This window comes from Phascolarctos cinereus, unplaced genomic scaffold, assembly GCF_003287225.1.
Source record: "Phascolarctos cinereus isolate Bilbo 61053 unplaced genomic scaffold, phaCin_HiC Scaffold_4;HRSCAF=312, whole genome shotgun sequence".
In the NCBI taxonomy this organism is placed as follows: Eukaryota; Metazoa; Chordata; class Mammalia; order Diprotodontia; family Phascolarctidae; genus Phascolarctos; species Phascolarctos cinereus.
The window spans coordinates 120602000-120627064 of NW_027555847.1; the positions used below are offsets into that span (position 1 = coordinate 120602000).

At 38.3% G+C, this 25065-nt stretch overlaps 1 protein-coding gene across 1 annotated transcript in view; it reads right to left on the reverse strand.

The window, feature by feature from the left end:
- Positions 1-25065, reverse strand: part of SLC1A1 (solute carrier family 1 member 1) — a 112938-nt gene that overhangs the window by 29219 nt on the left and 58654 nt on the right. The window contains exon 3 of the mRNA XM_021006340.2: positions 1782-1874. Within this exon, the coding sequence (XP_020861999.1) occupies positions 1782-1874 (93 nt within the window). The remainder of the gene's footprint in view (positions 1-1781; positions 1875-25065) is intronic.

Below are 25065 nucleotides of genomic sequence, written 5' to 3' on the forward strand. Positions count from 1 at the left end.
GGACAACTGGAGAGAAATTTACACACTTTGGAAGAACCATTGGCAAACAATTCAATGCATCAGTCATCAATGGTTTTTATCTATTCATTAAAACAGGTCTGTATTAGAGATTTATCCACAACTACCACCTTATTCCACCGGGTCCCCAAATTGATCCCCTTCTTCTCTCTCTTCACAATGGAAATCCTTATAATTTCAACATTTATTAATCTCTATTGACAATATTTAGGGTTAATGCCTAAAACCAGCACAAATATATGAATTATATAGCCATATATATTTGCATGTTTTGAAAAATAGCAAAAATACAAATGATTAGGATTTAGTATATTAAACTATCTACTAAACTGAAGTCCAAATCTCTGTTTTAATATCATATATTGCTCCTCTTGAAGCTATGACAATCAGTCAAGAATTAAGCTAGGCATTCTTGGTACTAAGGATATAAAGAAAAAAACCTGTTACTTCCTTTAAGTTTATGTGATACCAGGGGAAATATATACACATTTAAATATATTCTAAATAAACACATGAATATAAGGTAATTGTCAGGGGGAGAAATGAGTGGCTGGGGTAAGGGCAGGGAAGAGCAAAGGTCTCATGACTAAGGTGATGCTTGAGCTGAGGTTTGAAGGAAACTAGAGATTCTAAAGGTTGAAGATGAGGAGGGAATGATAAAGAGGTAGTGTGATACTACAAAACCCCAAAGGGTCTGTGAATAGATTTCATGGGGTCTGTGAACTTGGCTGGGAAAACCCCCCCCCCATCCATTTTCATTGTCGCTAACCTCTTAACTGAAATTTAGCATTTCATAAAATATTATTCTCACAAGAGATCCACAGGTTTCATTAGACTACCAAAGGGGTCTGTGACACAAAAAGGTAAGAATGGGAGGACCTGACTTTTTCTACCTCTAACATTTATTACTTGTGTGAAAAGTTGGCAAATCAGTTCCTGCTTCCTTAGTTTCCTCTTTTGTAAAATAAGAGCTTTGGACTAGAGGGGGAGGTCCTTTTTAGCTCAAGATCTATTACCCTATGTATAACAGTCTTCTTCCTCACTGTGTCATGGAGGTAGCTTTGGGTTCTTGAAGGGATTTATCAAAGTGCAAAGGTTTTGAGTGTGGGCGAAGTGATGAACTTCGATCTTGGATCTTGGACAAGCTCAGCTACGTTCAGAGAATGTCACTAGGATCAGGGCACAGCAACTTAATGAGCTGCCTCTTGAAGTGTGGGGGAGGGTTGAATTGAGTCTATACTGGTGGAGAAAGTCCTCCACACAGATGACATCACAGACCTCTGAAATACTGAATCACAGGAGGAGTTATGCTCCCATTCTAAAACATTCCTCTCATTAAAGCAGGTCCAGCTGGATGCCTCCTTGGCAACACTATTAATTGCCAGCTCTTACTGCTTTATCTGCACACTAGGTATTAAAATTTATTTCCCTAAAGTTATTTTATTATCCTCAGTTGTGCATTCAGGAGCAGATCACCTGAGCTCTTGGCTTTTCTTCCTCTTCCTCTATTTAGCTAACAGAGGATAAAACGATCACCTCATTTTTGTTCCTGCCCAGGGAAGCCCTACTGAGCAGAGCAATAGCTGAAGGTCAGAAAACAATTCAATTCTTTTGGCCAAAAGATTTCCCATAGAAATGCAGTCACAAGTTTTATGCTTGATAATAAAGATAAACCCAACTCCTTTCAAGGTGTTACAAAATCATAATTGCATAAAGTAATAAAGCAACATGCTATAGTTGGATATACAAGACCAATAGTTTACCAAGAACGACAGCAATGACCGTAGTGCAGAAATAATATGCAACAGCTCGTAAACCGATTTTCCCAGAGACTTTGGAATCCAGAGCAGAGACACCTGGAAATATTAAAAAAATTTCATTTTTAGAAGTTCAGTTTCCAGTTATTGAGCACCCACTGGTAACATAATCTTCAAGGTGTGAAGGGCAAAGGGTGAGAGAGGCTTTGTTCATCTGTCGGGGAATGAACCTAATCTTGAAGATTTGGGATGTGATAATACTAAGGACAAGAAGAACAATAGCAAAAAATACTTCAGAGAATCACAGAATAGGAGGAATTTATAGATCTTTAACACAGCTAATGTCTTCTGTCTGAGATTCACCCTGTATAAAGGGTGTCCCAAAAGTCTTAGTGCAGCTTTAAACTACTAAGGCTAATATGGGCACACCCTATGTATCTTTTATGTACAGTTATTTACATGTTGTCTCCCTCATTAGATTGTGAGCTCCATGAGGGCAGGGAGTATTTTTGCCTTTCTTTGTGTCTCCAGTGTTTGACATAGATCCTGGCACACAGGAGATGCTTAAGAAATGTTCATTGACTTCTTAGGTGGTACAATGGATAGAGCATCGGGCTTGGGATCACAAAGACTCGAGTTAAGATTCAGGCTTAGATGCCTACTAGCTGTGTGACAACACACTTAAATTGCTTAACCTCTATTTACCTCAGTTTCCTCATCTGTAAAATGGAGATAATAGTACTCATCTCCCAGGGTTGTTGAGATGATTGTAAAGTACTTAGCCCATTGCCTGGTACAGAGTAAGTGCAATATAAATGTTAGCTATTATTATCATCATCATCATCATTATTGTTATTGTAAATGTAGAGGTTTCTCTTTGGTGAAATCTCAGTAGTTTGACACCGGGGTTTTTGGCTACTGATGAAATGATAGATTTTGACCCCTCAAATAGCCTAGAATGCCAAGTACAGTTGCACTGGGGTGAGGCTAGGGTAGACTTAATACTCTCTTTGGTATAAGAAAATATTTGAGACTTTTTAGAGTCAAATGAGTGCTCAGTTTCTACAATGACTGGTTTTGCAGGGGGCATAGTACGAAATGACGACAAAATGGAGACAAACATGAGGAATTTTGAGTTTAATTCTCTATTTCCCCCAAAATTCCTAGGGGTTTAGTACCCTTTAAAAATGGAATTAGGTGGTAGCTAGGTGGCACAGTGGGTAGAGCACTGGCCCTGGAGTCAGGAAGACCTTAGTTCAAATTTGACTTCAGACACTTAATAGCTGTGTGACTCCCTGATTGCCTCCCCCAAAAGAGTTGGAATTAGGACACAGCGGCATGGTGCGATGGAAAGAGAAAATGTCAGAGGACCTGCGTTTGAATCCTACCTCTGTTAACTGCTTTCTGGATGACTTTGGTAAGTCACTCTATTCTTGCCATGGCTTAGTTTCCTCATCTGTCAAATTGAGGGATCAGACCAATCCCTAGAGTTTCTTCTGCAAATGACATTTATGAAGCACCTGAGATTAGATTCCTTAAAATAAAAAAGCCCACATTCGTATAGGGAGATGGGGTATCATGTGGATTTTCTCTGCCTAGCACAGAGCTTGGCACACAGTGAACGCTTAATGAGCCTTTGTTGTTTGGTTGATTGCTTGAGTATTTTAAAGCCATTAATATGAACAGTTTTGAGGAATACAAAGAAATATGGAAAGACCTTTATGAAATAATGCAAAGTGAAAAAAAGGCAGAAACATGTGTGGAAAGGAGTACATCAGAAGAAGGATCATATGAGGAAATGAGAAAGGATGGACAAAGGATCCTAATGGGGCTTAGAAAAAGGGACTGTTAAGAGTGATATTTTAAACAGTGAAAGTGATTGATTCAAATATAAACTGTTTCTTAGCAAGTAAAATCTTTTTATATTGAAGTTTCACATTGTTTCTGACAAAAATATTTAATTTTTTAATTAAAAAAGAAAACTAGAAAAAATATGATTTGACCTGTTATGATCTATTTATAAACCTTTTCTTAAAATAACTTAAAATATATTTTTCTCAAATTATTCTATAATTCGATGTTAGGAAGCAAAATAAAAAAAGAAAGACTTATGCTTTAATGGGGTGCTGGGTGGTGCAGTGGCTAGAACACCAGGCTTGGAGTCATCTCTGTGAATTCAAACCCAGCCTCAGACATTTACTAGCTGTGTGACCCTGGGCAAGTCACTTAAGTCTGTTTGCCTCAGTTCCTCATCTGTAAAATGAGCTAGAGAAGAAAATGACAAACTCTTGCAGTATTTTTGCCAAGAAAACCCCAAATGGGATCATGAAGAGTTGGACACGATTGAAAATGACCAAATAACAATATGCTTTAATGGTTATCCTTAACAATGATGATGCAACTGAGCTTTATAACTCTACTCTTCTACGCCAGCATCCCTGGTTTCACCAATGTGAAAAACTATACAAATTACATCCCTTGTAAGGACTTAGTAGATACTCTTCAAATACTGTTATGTCCTCCCTTCAACTCTGCCCTCCTTTTCCCAAATCATCACTTTACAGTCAACCTGATGGCAGGCCTTCTAAACTTAGCTACATTGACACTTGGACAACAGGCACATGATATGAAATTAGGCCTGGACTTGAAGTTTTTCTGTCTTGACAGAACCAGAATTAGTACTCTTCGTTATAGCCTTCAAACATTCAAGACTATCCCCTTGCCATGATGAGGCATCCAGGACTTTATGCATTTCTTTTTACCATTTACAAATGAGATAATATTTTAAGGTACTTAGCGCAGTGCCTGGCCCATAGTAGGCGACTAAAAAAATGCACATTCCCTCTTTTTTTTTTTTTTAAAACCAAAAGCAGTAAGAGCTTTGTTAACTTGACTCTTACTTGTTGCATGTAGTAATTGGCTTTGCACTCACTCCTCTCCTGTGAGGCCAGCTGTATTTCCCCTCAGAATTCTAAGGGTACCCCTGAGGGGTTTAGGGTATCTTTCTCTAATGTTCCTGACTCATGCTCCATTAGCTATTGGAATTAACTATAGTTGTAGAGGGCTAATACTGATGAGACACATTGCTGGATATGTTTGTTTCACACCAATCTCACCTTTATTTTATTTGGAAAGAAGTACTTTGAAGTTCATGTCTTTGCCAGATTGTTCTTGGACAAGAGGTATGGAATCCTCCTGAAAAATGCCATGCTAATTTCCAAAGCACACAACTACATGACATTTATTGAACTCCAGAAGCAAAGAAAATCCACTCTGGCCTGCTGCTCTAGGAAGTAACTGTTTAAGCCATTTCCATCCTAAAATCCTATTAAGATGCATCAAAGCACTCCATTGCCAGTTGTGGCCTAGAGCAGAAGTACAGGCATTGGTCTATTGCCAAATCATTAAAACAAATTATGAAATATTAACATATGCCCCAAACAATCATGCACATGGATTGAATTTGCTCTGATGGGAACATTTGAAATCCTGTATCACTGGAAGAAAATCTTGAGAAAGACTTAAAAAAGTACAGGAGGCACAATTCTCTGATTCTCCTTTCATTCTATCCACTGTAAGTACCTTAGCTGATGTTGAATTGCTTAATTTGGAAAACTGCATTTAAAGAATTAATGTGCTGAAGATTATAAATATTCAGTTGTTGTTTCTGCATAGGCTTTTTGCAATTCTGTTGAGCAAATGCTCTTTTGCACTTTTTCTTTTGGAGGGGGAGAGGTCTACTATTATTATAGCTATTTATTAAAGCATATTCTTAATCCTTTCAAATAGTGCAGATCGATTTCATGATGATATTTGATGTGGACAGACTTTTTTCAGGACAGCTTGCTATATCTAGTCTACCTTTCTCCTCCTCTACAGCTGTAGGCCCTACAAAGTGTCCCTCTGCTATTCCTATCAAAGCTGACTACATGTCATAATCTGGCCTGTATGTAGTCATCATTGACCGTGTTTCTCGTATATGAAGGCAGCTAGGTGGTAAAGTAGATAGAGAGTTGGGTCTGGAGTAAGGAAGACCTGAGTTCAAATCTAGTCTCAGATACTTAATAGCTGTTTCACCCTGGGCAAGTGATATCACTTCTGTTTGCCTTAGTTTCCTCATATGTAAAATGGGGATGATAATAGCACCTACTTTCCATAGTGGTTGTGAGGATCAAATGAAATATTTACAAAGCACAATAGCTGGTACATAATAAGCACCATATAAGTGTTTATTATTATAATTATTTAGATTGCCAGGCACATATCTTTTGACAGGCCATGGATCTCAATCAAAGAAGCCCTTTAGTGCTGTGGGGCAGTTAACATCATCTTGTTCACAAACAGAAGCATCTGGAGGAGTTCATCATCTGGAAGGAATTCTTCTACTTGGACTTAGCGAAGAACATTGTCCATGACAAATGGTCGGGAATGAATTAGCAGAGCAAGACTTCTGTTGCTGTGTTGTTAAGAATTTCTTCTACAGAATCCTTGATAAGTTGTCATCCAACCTTTGTTGGAAGATCTTTAATGATAGAGGCTCTTATTGCTTAATGAGGAAGTCTTGTTATCGTAGGGAATGCTTCTTGGGTATACTTTGTAGTCGGTCTTTTTACATGCCATCCCACCATATGTATTTCTATTGCCATATTAATGACCTTTTTTTTTTTGAGCATACCATTCCACGATTTAGAGCCATTGCTGTTGTTCATCCTTTGTTCTCAAAGAGAACCAATGACATTAGCAGTGTGACCTCTTGACTGGCAAGTGAATTGGATTTAAGTGAGGCAGGGCTATGCAAAGTTGTCAGTCTCACTCTCTCCTCCAGCATCATCAGAGTCCAGTGGCAAGACATAGGTCAGGACAACTGGCAAAGGACCAGGATGCAGTAGGAGACCTTGGCCTTTTTAAGCTAAGGTCTTTCCCAGGTCTCAGTTTGTCTGAGGCAACACCCATTCAGTAGTTAAAGGCTAGGTAAGAACTGAAGTAAAAGATGGCCTAGTTCGCCTTCACAAAAGAATCAATCAGGGAGGGGAAGACCCTCAGAGTTTCAGATTCAGAGCCATATAATATAACCAGAAGAATATTGGTGTTACAATTCTCTGGCTCAGTGGATATGGTGCCCAATCAGGGCAACTCCAAACTAATCTATTTGAATAAACTACTGATGCAAAAAAAAAAAATGGACAAAAGATCCATCAGCATGGACTATCACTATTTCCTATGGAAGCTTCATCAACATAAAGCAATTACCAGAATAAGGAGGCCAGAAAAGCGTAGAAAACAGGTGTACTGGAACCAACTTGAACCAGTTCTAGCAATCTTTAAATTTTCGGTATGAACATTTATATTTCAGAAACTGGCCAGTGCTACAAATCAGGGCTTGATTAATTGTTTTGTTAATTCTCTAAGATTGTGATTTCTAAGAAAGTGATGGAGAAAATGTTAATAATACAAGATTAAATTTAAAAGTGTGTCATGCATTTCTGGAGAGCCAGTTGTTAAACATTTATCAGCATACCCCAGCTAGCATACACCTTAGTAAGCAAACACTTATTCTCTTCACCAAAAGGAGAGACACGCTGGTCAAGAGCAACACCTCTTTAGATTATATGTACATATGTTCATGCAAATGTCTATGTGTGAGTATACATACGTATGTATATATACACACACACATGTATGTTGTTCAGTCATTTCTGCTGTGTCTGGTCTTCATGACCCCATTTGGGGTTTTCTTGGCAAAGATCCTAGAGTGCTTTGCCATTTCCTTCTCCAGCTTGTTTTACAAATAAGGAAACTGAGGCAAATAAGGTTAATTGACTTGTCCAAGGTCACACAACTAGAAAATATCTGAGGCTGGATTTTAACTCAGGAAGATGATCCTTTCTGACTCCAGTCTCAGCACTCTATCCATTACGCCACCAACCTGCCCTGTACATGTATGTACATATACATATAAGAGGTAGCTTTTACATGGCTCTTGAAGGTTTTCAAAGCACTTCACATGTGTTACATTCTGTACTTATCTACCTAAGAACATGTTAAATCCTTCTAGGATGTTCTGAAGGCAGTAACTATCTCATTTATATCAGGTACCCAACAAAGTGCCTAACATAATAAATCATTAGTATTTATTATGGTGTTTATTAAATGCTTTATTTGTTTGAGTATAAACTCCTTGAGTAGAAACCACGTACTATTTGTCTTTGTCTTGCAGAGCATAGCAGAGTATTCTACTCACAGTTGGTGCTAATACATATTTGTTGAATTAAAATGCCATTTCTGGGGTGCATGTAATAAATCTTGTGGAGTTTCAGAGCAGCTCTGGCTGAGGTGACAGCAACGGTTAACTAATATTAACACTCCTTTATATAACATTTTAAGTTTTTCATAGTTGGTTAGAAGGGATATTTTACATTTCATGGAGGAGAAAACTAGGCTCTGAAACATTGTGACTTAGCCAAGACATAGCTACTAGGGATATGAACCCAGGGCTCTTCACTACAAGTCTTGGGTTCTTGACATGCTGCCACTTGGGGAAGGTTTCACGAAAGAGGCAACATTGGAGGTGGACCTTGAAGGATTGGGAGGTTTTGAAGGTGGGCCTTGAAGGAGGGGAAGGATTTGGACAGGCTTTAAGAACAAGGCTAGTCTGTAAAACTAATCCAAGCTTATGTCTTCACTCTCCTAGTAAGCCTATACCTACATAACAACTCCTAATGACCCACCAAACACATGCTTATCACATAGTAAACCCAAGTCCATGACCATTAACAGGAGCCCTATCCGCACTCTTACCAACATCAGGCCTTACTATATGATTTCACTTTAACTCACTTTTACTACTCGTAACAGGCCTCACATGCACACTACTCACAATATATCAATGATGACGTGACATTATTCGAGAAGGAACATTCCAAGGACATCACACTCCCGTAGTACAAAAAACCCCTCCGATATGGAATAATACTATTTATCCTATCAGAAGTATTCTTCTTCCTAGGATTCTTCTGAGCCTTCTATCATTCAAGTCTAGCCCCAACTCCCGAAATCGGAAGCTGCTGACCCTCTACAGGAATTCACCCACTCCATCCATTTGAAGTACCCCTACTAAACACATCCATCCTATTAGCATCAGGCATATCAATCACATGAGCCCATCACAGCTTAATAGAAGGTCATCGTAACCGTACAATTCAAGCACTATCAATCGCAATTCTTTTAGGACTATACTTTACCACACTACAAGCCACAGAATATTATGAATCCCCTTTCACTATTTCAGACGGAATCTACGGCTCTACCTTCTTTATAGCTACAGGATTCCACGGACTACACGTAATCATTGGCTCAACATTCTTAATTGTATGCCTCATACGACAACTCAACTACCACTTTACATCAACACACCACTTTGGCTTTGAAGCAGCTGCATGATACTGACACGTCGTAGACGTAGTATGACTCTTCCTATACGTAGTGATCTACTGATGAGGCTCATATTTTTCTAGTATAATTAGTACTACTGATTTCCAATCACTAAGTTCTGGTCAAGGCCAGAGAAAAATAATCAACCTCCTAATCACTCTAATCATCAATTTCACATTATCCACCATCATCATTTTAATTGCTTTCTGACTTCCACAACTCTACCTATACCTAGAACAATCTAGTCCATACGAAGGCGGGTTTGATCTACTAGGCTCAGCACGTCTACCATTCTCACTAAAATTTTTCTTAGTAGCAATTACATTCCTACTATTTGACTTAGAAATTGCCCTCCTACTATCACTACCTTGAGCCCTACAACTTCCTTACCCCAATATAACATTAATCCTATCTTATTGCCTAATTCTACTACTAACAGCAGGACTAGCCTACGAATGATCACAAAAAGGCCTAGAATGAACTAAATAGGTTCTGAAACGTGGATTTGGCCAGAATGAATACCTGAAGGATCCATAATTTTGTTAATGTAGAGAATTCCTCGTGCAGAAACTCCTCCCACTCACTCAGGTCACAACCCTGTCTTAGGATATGAGTTTAAGGGAGCTGCCTGAGGGCTGCAGAGATTATGTGATTTGTCCTGACACAGTAAATGATAGAATTTGACCTCATCACCCCGATTCTAAGTGTCATACTCTACCTCCTGTACAAAATGGGCCAGAGGAGAAGAACAAAACCTAAGCAGTGTGCCGCAGACTACGGGACGTCTAGAAACCTTTTTACCTTAGTAACCTGTACACTTGACTTCTGATTTCCTTAGCAGAATATGACAGAGCTGGATTTGACAGGCTGAAGCTCTGGCTGCTGGCTGGAAGTATACAACCTGAACTTTGAGCAAGACTGCTACAAAGGAAGCAGATGCTGTGAGCTAAACAATAGCAAGCTGAAAAAAATAAACACCCGAAGGCACATGGGTCTTCCTAGAGCTCTCTGACTTAAGCTACCACCCACTGATTTTTCCAAAAAGTTATTTTTCACCATATCCCCTTCACTCAGAGCAGCAGCACTAAAGGTCTTTAGTCCTGGAATTAATCATTGCATTCATCAATTGCCTTTGGTTCTGGCATTTGTCTCTAAAGGCCACTGATTTTGGAATTATGAATGGCTATGTCCTGGTAATAAAGGATTAATTATTAGTATTATTTTAAATGTAGAGTATTTCCAAATCTATGTCGCAGATTCTATCCTCTTTCCTGAGCTGCGTTGAATTCAAGACATTTTGAAGAGGACAATGGACTAGGGAGTTAGGTGACTTAGGTTCTAGTCCCATTTGGGTCACTAAAACAACTTGAATGAATGAAAAAAAAAGCATTTATTAAATGCTTACTGTGTACTATGAATACCATGCTGTGAGTGGGGATATAAATATAAAAGTGAGACAATCCCTGTTTTGGTTGTGATGATTTGGACAAATCACTCCAGATGGTGCAATGGGAAAAAGTCTTGGACTTGAAGTGGGAAGACCTGGTTTCCAATCACAGTTCCGTTTGTTAGTAGCAATGCTGCCTTGAGCCAATTGCTTAAGCTTTCTGGCCCTCAGTTCTATTATCTGAAGGTGAGAGATTGGACCAAATTATCTCGAAGATCCCTTTCATCTCTCTTATTGGACTAAGTGGCCGCTTCTTCCAGCTCAAAATCCATGACCCTTTCTCTTATGCTTCTTTCTGTCTTCTTCAGAATATAGCCAAGGAAGTAATATGTGATCATAATAGTGAGCAATTACACGGAGCCTTAAGGAAAGTAAAGTTCTGTGCACACATTGTCTAATGTGATACTCAAAGCAACCCTGTGAGGGGGCAGAAACTGAGGCTGACAGGTTTAGTGACTTGCCCATGGTGACTTTGATAATTTGTACATGTATATGCATGTATATACGTGTGTGTGTGTGTGTGTAATAGGACCTCAGTATGTATTTGTAGATTCACTGTTGGCAGATAGAGGGCTTGTCTAGGACATAGCTGAGGTTGGTTCTAACCTCAGGTCTTCCCGATTCAAGGTCCAGTGCTGTACCACCTAACTGTCTCCATCTCATTTGATCCTCACAGTAGATGTGATTATTATCTCTATTTTATAGATAGGGAAGCAGTGTCTGAGGGAGGTTAAATGATTTGTCCAAGATCACACAGCTAGTAAATATCTGAAACAGAATTTGAACTCAGGTCTTCTTGACCACTTCAGGCAGCTAGGTTGTGCAGCGGATAGAGTGCTAGGCCAGACTCATCTTCCTGAATTCAAATCTAGCCTCAGGTACTTATTAGCTGTGTGACCCTGGGCAAGTGACTTAACACTATTTGCCTCAGTTTCTCATCTGTAAATTGAACTGGAGAAGGAAATGGCAAATCATCCTGGTATCTTTGCCAAGAAAACCCCAAATGGGGTCACAAAGAGTCAGACACAATTGAACCATTAAACAACAACAAGAACAACAACTTCTTCACACCAGGTCCAGCACTCTGTCTATTGCACCATGTTCCCCTTGGCACTTAGCACTGTGACTTGAATATAGTCACACTTAACAAATATGTCTTCCACAATTAAAAGAATGAAATCAGGCCAAGGATGACGGAAATCAGTCACTAGTAATTGCTCCAAACACATAATGGAAATGGAAAACAATTCACATCAGTAGAACTGGAATGTCTATTGCAGCCAGGGAGTCCTTAGGTGTAATTTTGCCGTGTTGTGCATCTCCACCTGAAAGGTTAAACTATGAAATAACTAGGATAACTCAAATCATCTTTTTTCTTTTTTCTGAAATCTTCTCAAGTTTTTCCTTTTACTAAAGGAAATTCCCCAGCAAATGAAAAGGTCACCAGATCTCCTGTCCTATTAATTCAGAATGAAGGCAATTTTCCCAGAATCTCAGGCCTGCTTAGGTGACTCTGCCAGACTCAAACCTGGGCAGGAATCCCCTGTCAATTGGCCACTTACAGGCTCTGTGCAAAGACCCCCAGTGGTAGGAAACATATTATCTGACAGGAGGCACCAGTTCAGCTTTTGTAGCCTTCTAATTGTTAGGTTATCTTCACAATGAGTGGAAACTCAAACTACTTTTTTTTTCTTCTGAAGAATGCACTTAACCTCATATTATACCCTCTGGAACCAAGGAGAACAAATATAATTCTCTTTCATGTGACAGCCCTCCAAATATTTAAAAATTATAATCATGTTCCCACTAATAACAAGTCTTTTCTTCTCCAGACTAAACATTTCCAGTTCAAACAAGCCTCCTATGAAATATTTGGAGTCCTCATCCTAGTGTATCTAGGACTTTCAGATTATTAATTTATTAATAATAATAGCATTTACATAGGGCTTTAAGGTTTGCAAAGAGCTTTATGAACATTGTCTCATTTGATGCTCACAACAACCCTTTGAGATATTATCATCTCATTTCACAGATGAGGAAACTGAGGCAGAGAGAAGAAGAAAAGGGGTGATAGGAAGTGGGTCCTTCCCAGAACACTTTCATGTTGTATTTTTTATAAAAAAAAGTTTTTTTAAAAAATCAATTTCTTAGGTTTTTCTGTTATTCTTCTGGTCTTATTATCTTAAAATCCCCAATTTCCTTTGAAGTTCAGTTCAGGTGTCACCTTCTACATGAAAGTTTTCCTGATCCTTCCAGTTGCTAGTACCTCTCCTTAAATTATCTTTTATTTATGTATTTACTTTATATATTGTACACACATAAGCCTATAAATGCACATGTGCACATATGTGAATATGTGCATATATGCATGTCAGTGTATATAGATATATATATCTATATATATATCTATATACACATATATACACATGCATGTTATTTCCTCTGATAGAATGTAAGATCCTTGAGGACAGTAAGATCCTTGAGGACAGGAACTATTTCTTGTCAGTAAGTCAGTCAACTAACTGTCAATCCACTAGCGTTCAAGTGCCTACTCTGCCAGGCACCGTGCTAAGCACTTGTTTTTAAAACCCTAGCACCTAACACAATTCCTGGCACACAGTAGGCACTTAACAAACATTTACTGATAATTGCTTGATTATGAATTCTGGACTCTTAAAGACCATCTTCTAAGGGGCAAGTCCTCAAACTGACAAATAATAGAGGCTTGAAGTCAATCCAGCAATCAATAAACATTTATTAAGGAACTACCATGTGCCAGGCAGTGAGGTAGGCAGTAGGGATAAAAAGATGAAAAAAAGGGAGCAATTCCTGCCTTCAGGTAGCTGATGGTCTATCAGGGGAGTCAAATATAAAACCAAAATGAGCCTTGGAAGTTTTCTTCCTCTTGTTTGAGGCCCTTCTGGCTGGATTTCAAAGGAGTCAAGCATTTCTGTGCCATGCCTGGTGGCAGCATCGGTGGTTTCAGTCCAATTGTCTGAGAATACTTGAGATATTTTTCTGTTTTCCTTTTCAACTTTAGAGAAATGTTTAAGCAGCTTACTGCTTAACCACAGCACACAGAAACCATCAGAAGCACCCCAGAGGTTTTAAGAAGCTTGTCATTTTTAGCTCCAAAGTCCATATAATGCTCTGGCACCAACAGTCAAGTTCCAGACACAGTGAGACTTTGCCCGTGCCTACTGATTACGTGCCCCACAACCCAGTGATTACCCTAGCATCTATCTCCATAGCCCTCACTAATAACCAATAACAGAGATAATAATACCTTCCCTTCACACAGATCTTCGGGGTTAGCCAAGAGCAGTCACATACGTTATGTCATCAGGTTCTCACAACAACCTGGTGAGGCAGGACGGGAGGTCTGACTATTCTTGCTTTAATAATGATGATAATAACCCATCTTGCTAGAGGGTGGTGCTAGAGGGATGATATGACTCATAGAGCACCATGATTTCAGGAGAATCAAGATGGTGGGTGAGCCAAAGGTCAAAGGGACAAGGCACAGTGGGCATCAGGAGGCTATAGCATGTAGGTAACGATGGCTTGTAGACAAGAAGAGGCGTAAGAGACAGCCATGATGTATGTGGCAGGAGAAAAGGAGGCACGCCCGAGGTCGTGTAGATAAATGGATGTTGCTGTGGCTGCTGCTATATAATGAGAGAAAATAAAAAGTGTGCCAGAGTAGATAGAGAGCTGACTTTGGATTCAAGCCCTGCCTTTGCCACATGCTGGCTGTGTGGTTCTGGGCAAGTCACTTAATCTCTTAGCATGTATGTACGTGTATGTGTTGTTGTTCAGTCATTTCTGACCCTTTGTGATCCCATTTGGGGTTTTCATGGCAAAAATACTGGAGTGGTTTGCTATTTCCTTCTCCAGATCATTTTGCAGGTGAGGAACTAAGGCAAACAGGCTTAAGTGACTTGCCCAGGGTCACACAGCTAATAAGTTTATGAGGTTGGATTTGAAGTCAGAAAGATGACTTCCTGATTCCGACCCCAGTACTCTATCTACTGCATCATCTAGCTGCCCATGTACATGACCACACATACATGTGTATGTACACACATAGCCCAAGAGATGTATGACATGTATGTATACGTGTTTATACATGCATGCATATATTAGAGATCATTAAGTCAATCCCCTCTGTTTTGCAAGTGAGGAAACTGAAGCAGAGAGAAGACAAGTGACTTTCCCAAGGCCGAACAGGCAGTACCAAGATTTAAACCCAGCTCATTTAACTTAAGTCTAGAGCTTATTCGACTACACCTGATGTTGCCTTTCAAGAAAATGGGGAATGGTATTGGGATTAGCAAATTTACCTTGTGGCATGACTGTCTTCTGCCTCACTTTTTTGCTTCCTCTATTGTCCCTGTCCCTAGGACTATCTTTTGCATGGTATCGTGATGTAAGAGTATGTTCCCCGTTGAAAGATTGAAGCTCTTTATACAGTCCCTTTGCTGGCTCTTTGGAGGAAAGGCAAATTAATATCATAACTCCTTTTGATTCAATAGTTGTGCTGGCACTAACCACCTATTTTTTGATGAACTCAGGGAAAGGCTTAAATCACTGGTATGAAACTGGTTAGGCCTCCTCACTTTCTATGCTCAGACACAATTTATGGCAAACTATTTTAGTTCTAGGCTAGAGAAGACAAAGCAGAGGAATGCAAGGCAGCTAAGCTTATTCTTGGAACTGGAAGGGACCTTAGAGATCATCTATTCCACCTCCCTCATTTCCCATAGATGAAGAAACTGAGGCAAAGAGAGAAAAAGGGACTTACTAAATGTCATATGAGCAGTAACTGTCAGAGCCATAATTCAAACCCAAAGAGTTGGAGGGGATTGAGCAACTGATGCTGGAAGGGTTGCCAATCCATGTCATGACTCCAAATCCAAAATTCTTTCCACTACAACACACTGAATCTCATATAGGCAGAGACCATTGACTATAGATGGTGGAAAGCAGACAGGAAGACTCATTTGGTATCAGACACATTGAAGAAGCATGTGCAACACTCCCTTAATTTGTTTGGTTATTTATAATCCACGTCTTTAGTGTAAAATAACATCCTTTCGTCCACAGTACAGATTACAATATAATGAGATCATAGGAGTTAGAGCTAGAAGGCAACACAGAGATAATTGAGCCCAATTCCTTGATTTTAGAGATAAGGAAACTGAGGCTGAGAGAGGGGAAATAAATTGCTTGAGGTCATAAGAGGGTAAGCTTCAAAACTGGAATTAGAATTCATGTCTTCTGGGACCACTAGTCCAATTCCCTTGTTTTAAACAAGTTTCCACATGGTATAAAGTATGTAGCACACCACCAGCATTTCTAAAGCAAACATTTAATATTCTTATCATTGGAAGTCAATTGCAAATGATATTTAGATGCTATATAAGTTTATGATCAGTTTCACAAATATAATGAGAGAGTATGTTTAAACATGCACTTAGACATGTATATATCAATTATTGGTTATCCATATCAACGGAGGCACTTGTTGGCATGGATAATAGAAAACCATGGATAACCTGATTATAGAGATCCCCAGACATTGGGGATGGTAGCTTCCCACCTTTGGTGAGATAGGATAGTTCTAAGACTACATAACTATGCGGGGGGGGGGGATGAATATACCCTACAGACTATTCTTTTTTTTTTTTAAAGAAACCCAACTCTTTTTTTGCACTTAATAGTATTTTACATTTTCCAATTACATGTAAAGATAGTTTTAAATATTCATTTTTGTAAGATTTTGAGTTCCAAATTTTTCTCCCTCCTTCCATTCCCTCCTCCATCCCCAAGATAGCAAGCTATCTGATACAGGTTATACATGTGCAATCATGTTATCCATATTTCTACATTAGTCATGTTGTAAAAAAAAGAATCAGAAAAAAAGGGAAAAACCACGAGAAAGAAAAAAGAAAAAAAGTGAAAATAGTATGCTTCAATCTGCATTCAGACTCCATAGTTCTTTCTCTAGATGTGGATAGCATTTTCCATCACTATTCTTTTGGAATTGTCTTGAATCATTGTATTGCTGAGAAGATCTAAGTCTAACATAGTTGATCATTGCACAATGTTGTTGTTACCATGTACAATATTCTCCTGGATCTGCCCACTTCACTCAGTATCAGTTCATGTAAGTCTTTCCAGGTTTTTCTTTTTTTGGCTAGGCAATGGGGTTAAGTGACTTGCCCAGGGTCACACAGCTAGTAAGTGTTATGTGTCTGAGGCAAGATTTGAACTCAGGTCCTCCTGAATCCAGGGCTGGTGCTCTATCCACTTTCCAGGTTTTTCGGAAACCATCCTGCTCATCATTTCTTATAGGACATTCATATATCACAACTTGTGTAGCCATTCCCTAACTGATGGGCATTCCCTCAATTCTTTGCCAGCACAAAAAGATCTGCCATAAATATTTTTGTACATGTGGGTCCTTTCCCCTTTCTTATGATCCCTTTGGGATACAGACCTAGTACTGGTATTGCTGGATCAAAAGGTATGCACAGTTTTATAGCCCTTAGGGCATAGTTCCAGATTACTGTCTAGAATGATTGGATCAATTTACAACTCCACCAATAATGCATTAGTGTTCCAATTTTCCCACATCTTCTCCAACATTTATCATTTTCCTGTTTTGTCGTGTTAACCAATCTGATAGGTGTGAGGTTGTACCTTAGAGTTGTTTTAATTTGCATTTCTCTAATAAGTAGTAATTTAGAGTATTTTTTCATATGACTATAGATAGCTTTAATTTCTTCATCTGAAAACTACTTGTTCATGTTCTTTGGCCATTTATCAATTGGAGAATGAAATGTATTCTTATAAATTTGACTCAGTTCTCTAAATAGTTGAGAAATGAGGTTTTTATCAGAAACACTGTCTATAAAAATTGTTTCCTAGCTTTCTGCTTTCCTACCAATCTTGGTTGATTGGTTTTGTTTGTACAAACCTTTTTAATTTAATATAATCAGAATTATCCATTTTGCATTTCATGATGTTCTCTATCTCTTGTTTGGTCATAAATTCTTCCCTTCTCCATAGATCTGACAGGTAAATTATTCCTTGCTCTCCTAGTTTGCTTATGATATCACCCTTCATGCACCCATTTTGATCTTATTTCGGTATACAATGTAAGATGTTGGTCTATGCCTAGTTTCTTCCATACCATTTTCTAGTTTTCCCAGTAGTTTTTGTCAAATAATGAGTTCTTATCCTAGAACCTGTAGCCTCGAGGCTAGGTCCTTGGGTGCAGCCTTTTGACTGAGTCCAAGTTCTGTGAAGTTTAGATTCAGTCAAAGGGCCACACTGGAGGACCTAGAGGGCCACACATGTCCTCAAGGCTGCAGGTTCCCCACCCCTGTGCCAGAAGTTATAGTCTTTGGGTTTATCAAACAGTGGATTACTATAGTCGTTGACTCCTGCGTCTTGTGTACCTAACTTATTCCACTGATTTCACTCTATTTCCTAGCCCATACCAGACAGTTTTGATGATTTGCCACTTAATAATATAGTTTTAGATCTGGTACAGCTAGGCCACCTTCTTTTACATTTTTTTTTGTTTAATTCTCTTGATATTCTTGATCTTTTGTTCTTCCAGCTGAATTTTGTTATTTTTTTCTAGCTCTATAAACATATGTCTATATAAATATAGCTCTATAAAATGTTTTTGGTAGTTTGATTGGTATGGCACTGAATAAGTAAATTAATTTAGGTAGAATTATTATTTTTATTATATTAGCTCAGCCTGTCTATGAGCAATTGATATATTTTCAAGTTTTTACATTTGACTTTATTTGCACGAAAAGCGTTTTTTAATTGTGTTCACATAGTTTCTGGGTTTGTCTTGGTAGGTAGACTCAAACATTTTATATTGTTTATAGCTATTTTAAATAGAATGTCTCTTCCTATCTTGCTGCCGGGCTTTTTTGGTAATATATAGAAATGCTGATGATTTATGTGGGTTTATTTTATATCCTGCAACTTTGCTGAAGTTGTTGATTGTTTCAAGTAAGTTTTTAGTGGATTATCTAAGATTCTCTAAGTATACCATCATATCATCTGCCAAGAGTGATAGGTTTGTTTCCTCATTGCCTATTCTAATTCCTTCAGTTTCTTTTTCTACTTTTTTTTTACTCTTCTGTCTATTCTACTCCTATTGCTAATGCTAGCATTTCTAGTATAATATTGAATAACTGGGTTGATAATGGGCATCCTGATCTTATTGAGAATTCTTCCAGCTTATCCCCCATTGCATATAATGCTTGCTGCTGGTTTTAGATAGACACTGCTTATTATTTTAAGAAAAATTCCATTTATTCCTATGCTCTTTAGTGTTTTTAATAGGAATGGGTGCTGCATTTTGTCAAAAGCTTTTTCTGAGATAATCATGATTTCTGTTAGTTTTGTTACTGATATGGTTAATTATGCTAATAGTTTTTATAATATTGAACCAGCCCTGCATTCCTGGTATAAATCTCACCTGGTCATAGTGTATTATCCTCATGATAAACTGCTGTGATCTTTTTTGCTAATATTTTATTTAAAATTTTTTGCATCAATATTCACTAGGGAAATTGGTCTATAATTTTCTTTCTCTGTTTTGGCTCTTCCTGGTTTAGCTATCAGAACCATATTTGTGTCATAAAAGGAATTTGGTAGTGCTCCTTCATCTATTTTTCAAAATAGTTTATATAGTATTGGGATTATTCTTTAAATATTTGGTAGAATTTACTTGCAAATCCATCTGGCCCTGGAGATTTTTTCTTAGAGAGTTTATTGATGGCTTGTTCAATTTCTTTTTATAAAATGGCATTAAGTATTTTATTTCTTCTCCTGTTAATCTGGGCAATTTATATTTTTATAAATATTCATCCATTTCACTTAGATTATCAGATTTATTGGCATAGAGTTGGGCAAAATAGCTCCTAGTTATTGTTTTAATTTCCTCTTCATTGGTGGTGAATTCACCCTTTTTATTTTTGATATTGGTTATTTGGTTTTCTTCTTTTTAAATCAAATTAACCAAAAGTTTATCTATTTTATTGTTTTTTTAAAAATAAAACCAGTTCTCAGTTTTATTTATTAGTTCAATAGTTTTCTTACTTTCAATTTTATTAATCTCTCCTTTGATTTTCAGAACTTCTGATTTAGTATTTAATTGGGGATTTTAATTTTTTTTTCTAGCTTTTTAAGTTTCATGCTCAATTTATTGATCTCCTCTTTATTCATGTAAGTATTTAGAGATATAAAATCTCCCCTAAGAACTGCTTTGACTGCATCCTATAAGTTTTGGTATGTTGTCTCATTATTATAATTCTCTTTGATGAAATTATTAATTGTTTCAATGATTTGTTGTTTGACCCACTCTTTTTTTTTTTTTTGGGTGAGGCAATTGCGATTAAGTGACTTGCCCAGGGTCACACAGCTAGTAAATATCAAGTGTCTGAGGTTGGATTTTTAACTCAGGTCCTCCTGACTCCACGGCTGGAGCTCTATCCACTGTGCCACCTAGTTGCCCCAACCTATTCATTCTTTAGGATTGGATTTAGTTTCCAATTAATTTTTAGTCTGTCTTTCCATGGCCCTTTATTACATGTAATTTCTGTTATATCATGGTCTGTAAAGGATGCATTTAATATTTTTGCCTTTCTGCATTGTGAGGTTTTTATGCCCTAATACATGGTCAGTTTTTTGTATGGGTGACATGCACCAATAAAAAAAAAGACATATTCTTTTCTACCTTTATTCAATTTTTTCCAGAGGTCTATCATATGTAACTTTTATAAAATTCTATCCACCTCCTTAACTTCTTTCTTCTTTATTGTATAGTTAGATTTATCTAGTTTTGAAAGGGGTTGAAGTCCTCACTAGTGTAGTTTTGCTGTCTATTTCTTCCTGTAACTCACATAACTGCTATACCACTTGTTGCATATATGTTTAGTATTGATATTGATATCACTTCATTGTCTGTGGTACCTTTTCAGCAAGATGTAGTTTTTCCTTATCTCTTTTAATTATTTCTATTTTTGCTTTTGCTTTGTCTGGGATCAAGATTGCTACTTCTGCTTTTTTTTTTTTTTTTTACTTAAGTGGAAGCATAACATATTCTTTTCAGCCTTTTTTACCTTTACTCTATGTGTATGTCTCTGCTTCAAAACATGTTTCATGTGAACAACATATTGTAGGATTCTGGTTTTTCATCCATTCTGCTATCTTCTGTTTTATGGGAGTGTTCATTCCATTCCCATTCACAATTATGATTATTAACTGTTTATTTATCTACAACCTATTTCCTCTGTCCCATTTATACTTTTATTTCTCCTCTCACCCTGTCCTTCCTCACCAGTTTTTTTGCTTCTGACCACCGCCTCTTTCAATCTGTCCTCCCTTCTATCATCCCCCCCCCCTTTTTCCCTTTCCCTTCCTACTTCCCTATAGGGAAATATAAATTTCTATACCAAACTGAGTATGTTTGTTATTCCCTCTTTGAGCCAAATCTGATGAAAGAAAGGTAATGCTTACCCCCTCCTTTCTTTCCCTCTTCTCTAATAGGTCATTTGTGCCTCTTCATGTGATGTATTTTATCCTATTCTGCCTTCGCTTTTCCTTTTCTCCCAGTACAATCCTTTTTTTTACCCCTTAATTTTTTTCTATCATTACATCAAAATCAACTTACACCACCACTCTCTGTCTACACGTACTCCTTCTAAGTGCCCTAATATTGATACAGTTCTTAAGAGTTACAAATATCATCTTCTAGTACAGGGATGTAAACCATTTAATCTTATTGAATAACATGATTTTTCTTTCTTATTTACCTTTTTATGCTTCTCTTGAATCTTGTATTTGAAGATTGAATTTTCTGTTCAGCTCTGATCTTTTCATCAGGTAAGTATGGAAGTCCCCTATTTCACTGAACATCCATCTTTTCCCCTGAAGATTATGCTAAATATTGCTGGGTAGTTGATTCTTGGTTATAATCCAAGCTCCTTTGCCTTTTGGAATATTATATTCAAAGCCTCCTGATCCTTTAAATGTAGAAGCTGCTAAGTCCTGTATAATCCTGACTGTGGCTCTTTGATATTTGAATTGTTTCTTTCTGGCTGCTTGTGGTATTTTTTCCTTGACCTGATAATTCTGGAATTTGCTGCAATATTCTTGGAGTTTTCATTTTGGGATCTCTTTCAGGAGGCAATCAGTAGATTCTTTCAATGACTACTTTCCCTCTGGTTTTAGGATATCAGGGCAGTTTTCCTTGATAATTTCTTGAAAGATGCTGCCCAAGCTCTTTTTTTCTTTTCCTTCCTTCCTCCCTCCCTCCCTTTCTTCCCTCCTTCCTTCCCTCCTTTCTTCCTTCCTTCCTTCCTTCCCTCCTTCCTTCCCTCCTTCCTTCCTTCCTTCCTTCCTTCCTTCCTTCCTTCCTTCCTTCTTCCTTCCTTCTCTTCCTTCTTCTTCCTTCCTTCCTTCCTTCCTTCCTCTTCTCTCCTCCTTCCTCCTTCTTCCTTCCTTCTTCCTTCCTTCCTTCCTTTCTTCTTCTTCCTTCTTCCTTCTCCTTCCTTCCTTCCTTCCTTCCTTCCTTCCTTCCTTTCTTCCTTCCTTTCTTTCTTTTTTGGTTATGGCTTTCAGGTAATGCAGTAATTCTTAAATTATCCCTCCTGGATCTATTTTTCAGGTCAGTTGTTTTTCCAATGAGGCATTTTATATTTTCTTCTATTTTTTCATTCTTTTGATTTTGTTTTACTGATTCTTTTTTTTTAATTTAAAAAAAAATTTTAGGCAATTGGCGGTAAGTGACTTGCCCAGGGTCACACAGCTAGTAAGTGTCAAGTGTTTGGTCTGAGGAGGGGTTTGAATCAGGTCCTCCTGACTTCAGGGGTGGTGCTGTATCCACTGTGCCACCTAGCTGCCCCAGTTTTACTGATTCTTGTTAGCTCATAGTTTTCAGCTTCCACTTGCCTAATTTTAATTTTCAAGAAATTATTTTCTTCAGTTAGCATTTGTACCTCCTTTTCCATTTGGCCAATTCTCTTCTTTAAGGAGTTGTTTTCTTTAGTTAATTTTTGTGCTCCCTTTTCCAAGCTGTTGGCTTTTTTTTCTCGTAATTCTGCACAACTCTCATTTCTTTTCCCAATTTTCCTTTTTAAGCTCTTTCAAGAGGGCTTTTTGGGTTTGAGACCAATTCATCTTTCCCTTTGAAGCTTCACATGTAACCATTTTGACATTGTCGTCTTCTTCTGAGTTTGTGTTTTGATCTTCCCTGTCACCATAGTAGCTTTCTATGATCAGGGCTTTTTTTTTCTTTGCTCATTTTAAAAAATTGAGTTCTAGTCCTAGGGTACAGGCGTTACTGATCCGAGCGTCTTATGCTGGAGACCAGGGGCCTGGCCACCGGGCCTCAGGTGCTTGTGGCTTGCCCACTGTGCTGGGGTGGCCCAGCCTAGTTGCACCTGTTATACTGGGGTTCTGGGGCTGGCAATTTGCCTTCTGCACTGGGGCTGGAGGCCTTACTGCTGGCCTGCTGTGCTACTAGCCTGCTAGGCCAAAGCCTAAGCCTTGGTTGCTGACTTGTGCTGTGGCTAAGAGCCTCCTGCTTGCCTGGACACACCATCTGTGCTGTGCTGTGTTTCCTTTTTATTCAAGTGAGATAGACCTTTCCTGAAGTTCTTCTTAGTTATCTTGAGCTGGAAAATTATTTCACTCCATCTGTTGCTCCAGGATCCATTTAGAGGTTTGATTTAATGTTGTTTCCAAGGGAAACTGGGGAGAGATCATGCAACTTCCTGGCTTCTTTCCATGATCTTGGCTCCGCCCCTACCATTCTTTCTAAATAAAATGCCTTCCCTATTCCCAAAAATTTATGTCCCTCAACAACCTGGCTTTCAACATTACTACTTCCAGAAAACTAGGTAGTACAGTGGATAGAGCACTAGGCTTGGCGTCAGGAAGACCTGAATCTTCCAGATCCAGTTTCAGTTACTTACTAGCTGTGTGACCCTGGGCAAGTCACTTAACCCTGTTTGCTCAGTTCCCCCACCTATTAAATGAGAAAGAAATGTCAAACCACTCCAGTATCTTTGCCAAGAAAACCCCAGATGGGGTCATGAACAGTTGGATACAATTGAAACGACTAAATAACAACAACCTGCCCTGGTAAATAACAATGATAGAGAGAGGACCTATGCTTCATTGGTCCAGGAAACTCCAAAAATGTAGAAACTACTTCTGTCAATGCAGGTCAGCATCTTCTTTACAACATTAGTCTTAGAGAGTTGTCTAGAACAACTGAGAGTTGCTTGTCCAGGGTCCCAACCTATGGTTAGACTTGAACCCAGTTTTTCCTAGTACCCAAGACTGGTACTTTATCCACTATAGCACTGCCTTACCTGTTAAATACACTATTACTATACTACTACTACTACTACTACTACTACTATACTACTACTACTACTACTACTACTACTACTACTACTATTACATATAAATGGATAGACAGAGAGAGATAGATAGAGCCCCAGAGAGAGCAAGAGACAGAAAGAGCATCCTGAGGGAGGCAAGGAGCCATGAGTTATATCATTATCTGGATGTTTGACCTGAAGAGGAGAAGATTTAGGGGAGGCATGAGAATTATCTTTAACATTTGAAGGCTGCCGTATGGAAGAGGGATTAGGTTTGTTTTGCTTGGCCTTGGAGGGAAGAGCTAGACACACCATGTGGAAGTTTCAGAGAGACAGCTTTAGGCTCAATGTAAGGAAAATTTTTCTAACAATTAGAAGCATTCCACTTTTTAATATATGGGAGGTATGGGTTAGATTAGATAGCCTCTGAGGTTCTTTCCAACTCTGACATTGTGATTATGTGACTTAATCAATGATGCAGAGAAGTATCAGAGGTGTGTTTCAAATCCATGTTACTCCAGACTCCAAATCTATTGCTCTTTCCACTATATTTTGTTGTCTCTTTAGTTCTATACAACTTTGGTCGTGTCTTTAACTTATATTCCTTCATTTTCTTTATAATGACAGTACATTGTACACTGTATTCTGTCTTCCCTACTAAATAGTAGGCATCTTGAGAGAAGAGACCCAATCTTCTTTTTCTTAGTATGGTGCCTGGAACACATTAGGCACTTAATAAATGTTTGTTTCTCCTTCCTTCCTTCCTTCCTTCCTTCCTTCCTTCCTTCCTTCCTTCCTTCCTTCCTTCCTTCCTTCCTTTTCCTTCCTTCCTTCCTTCCTTCCTTCCTTCCTTCCTTCCTTCTTTCTTTCCTCCTCTCCCTCCCTCCCTCCACTCCTTCCCATTTATATAGTATTTCACAGAGAGCTCTGTACACAGTGGGTACTCAAAGAACACTTATTAAAATTTACAAATAAGCTGTCAAGA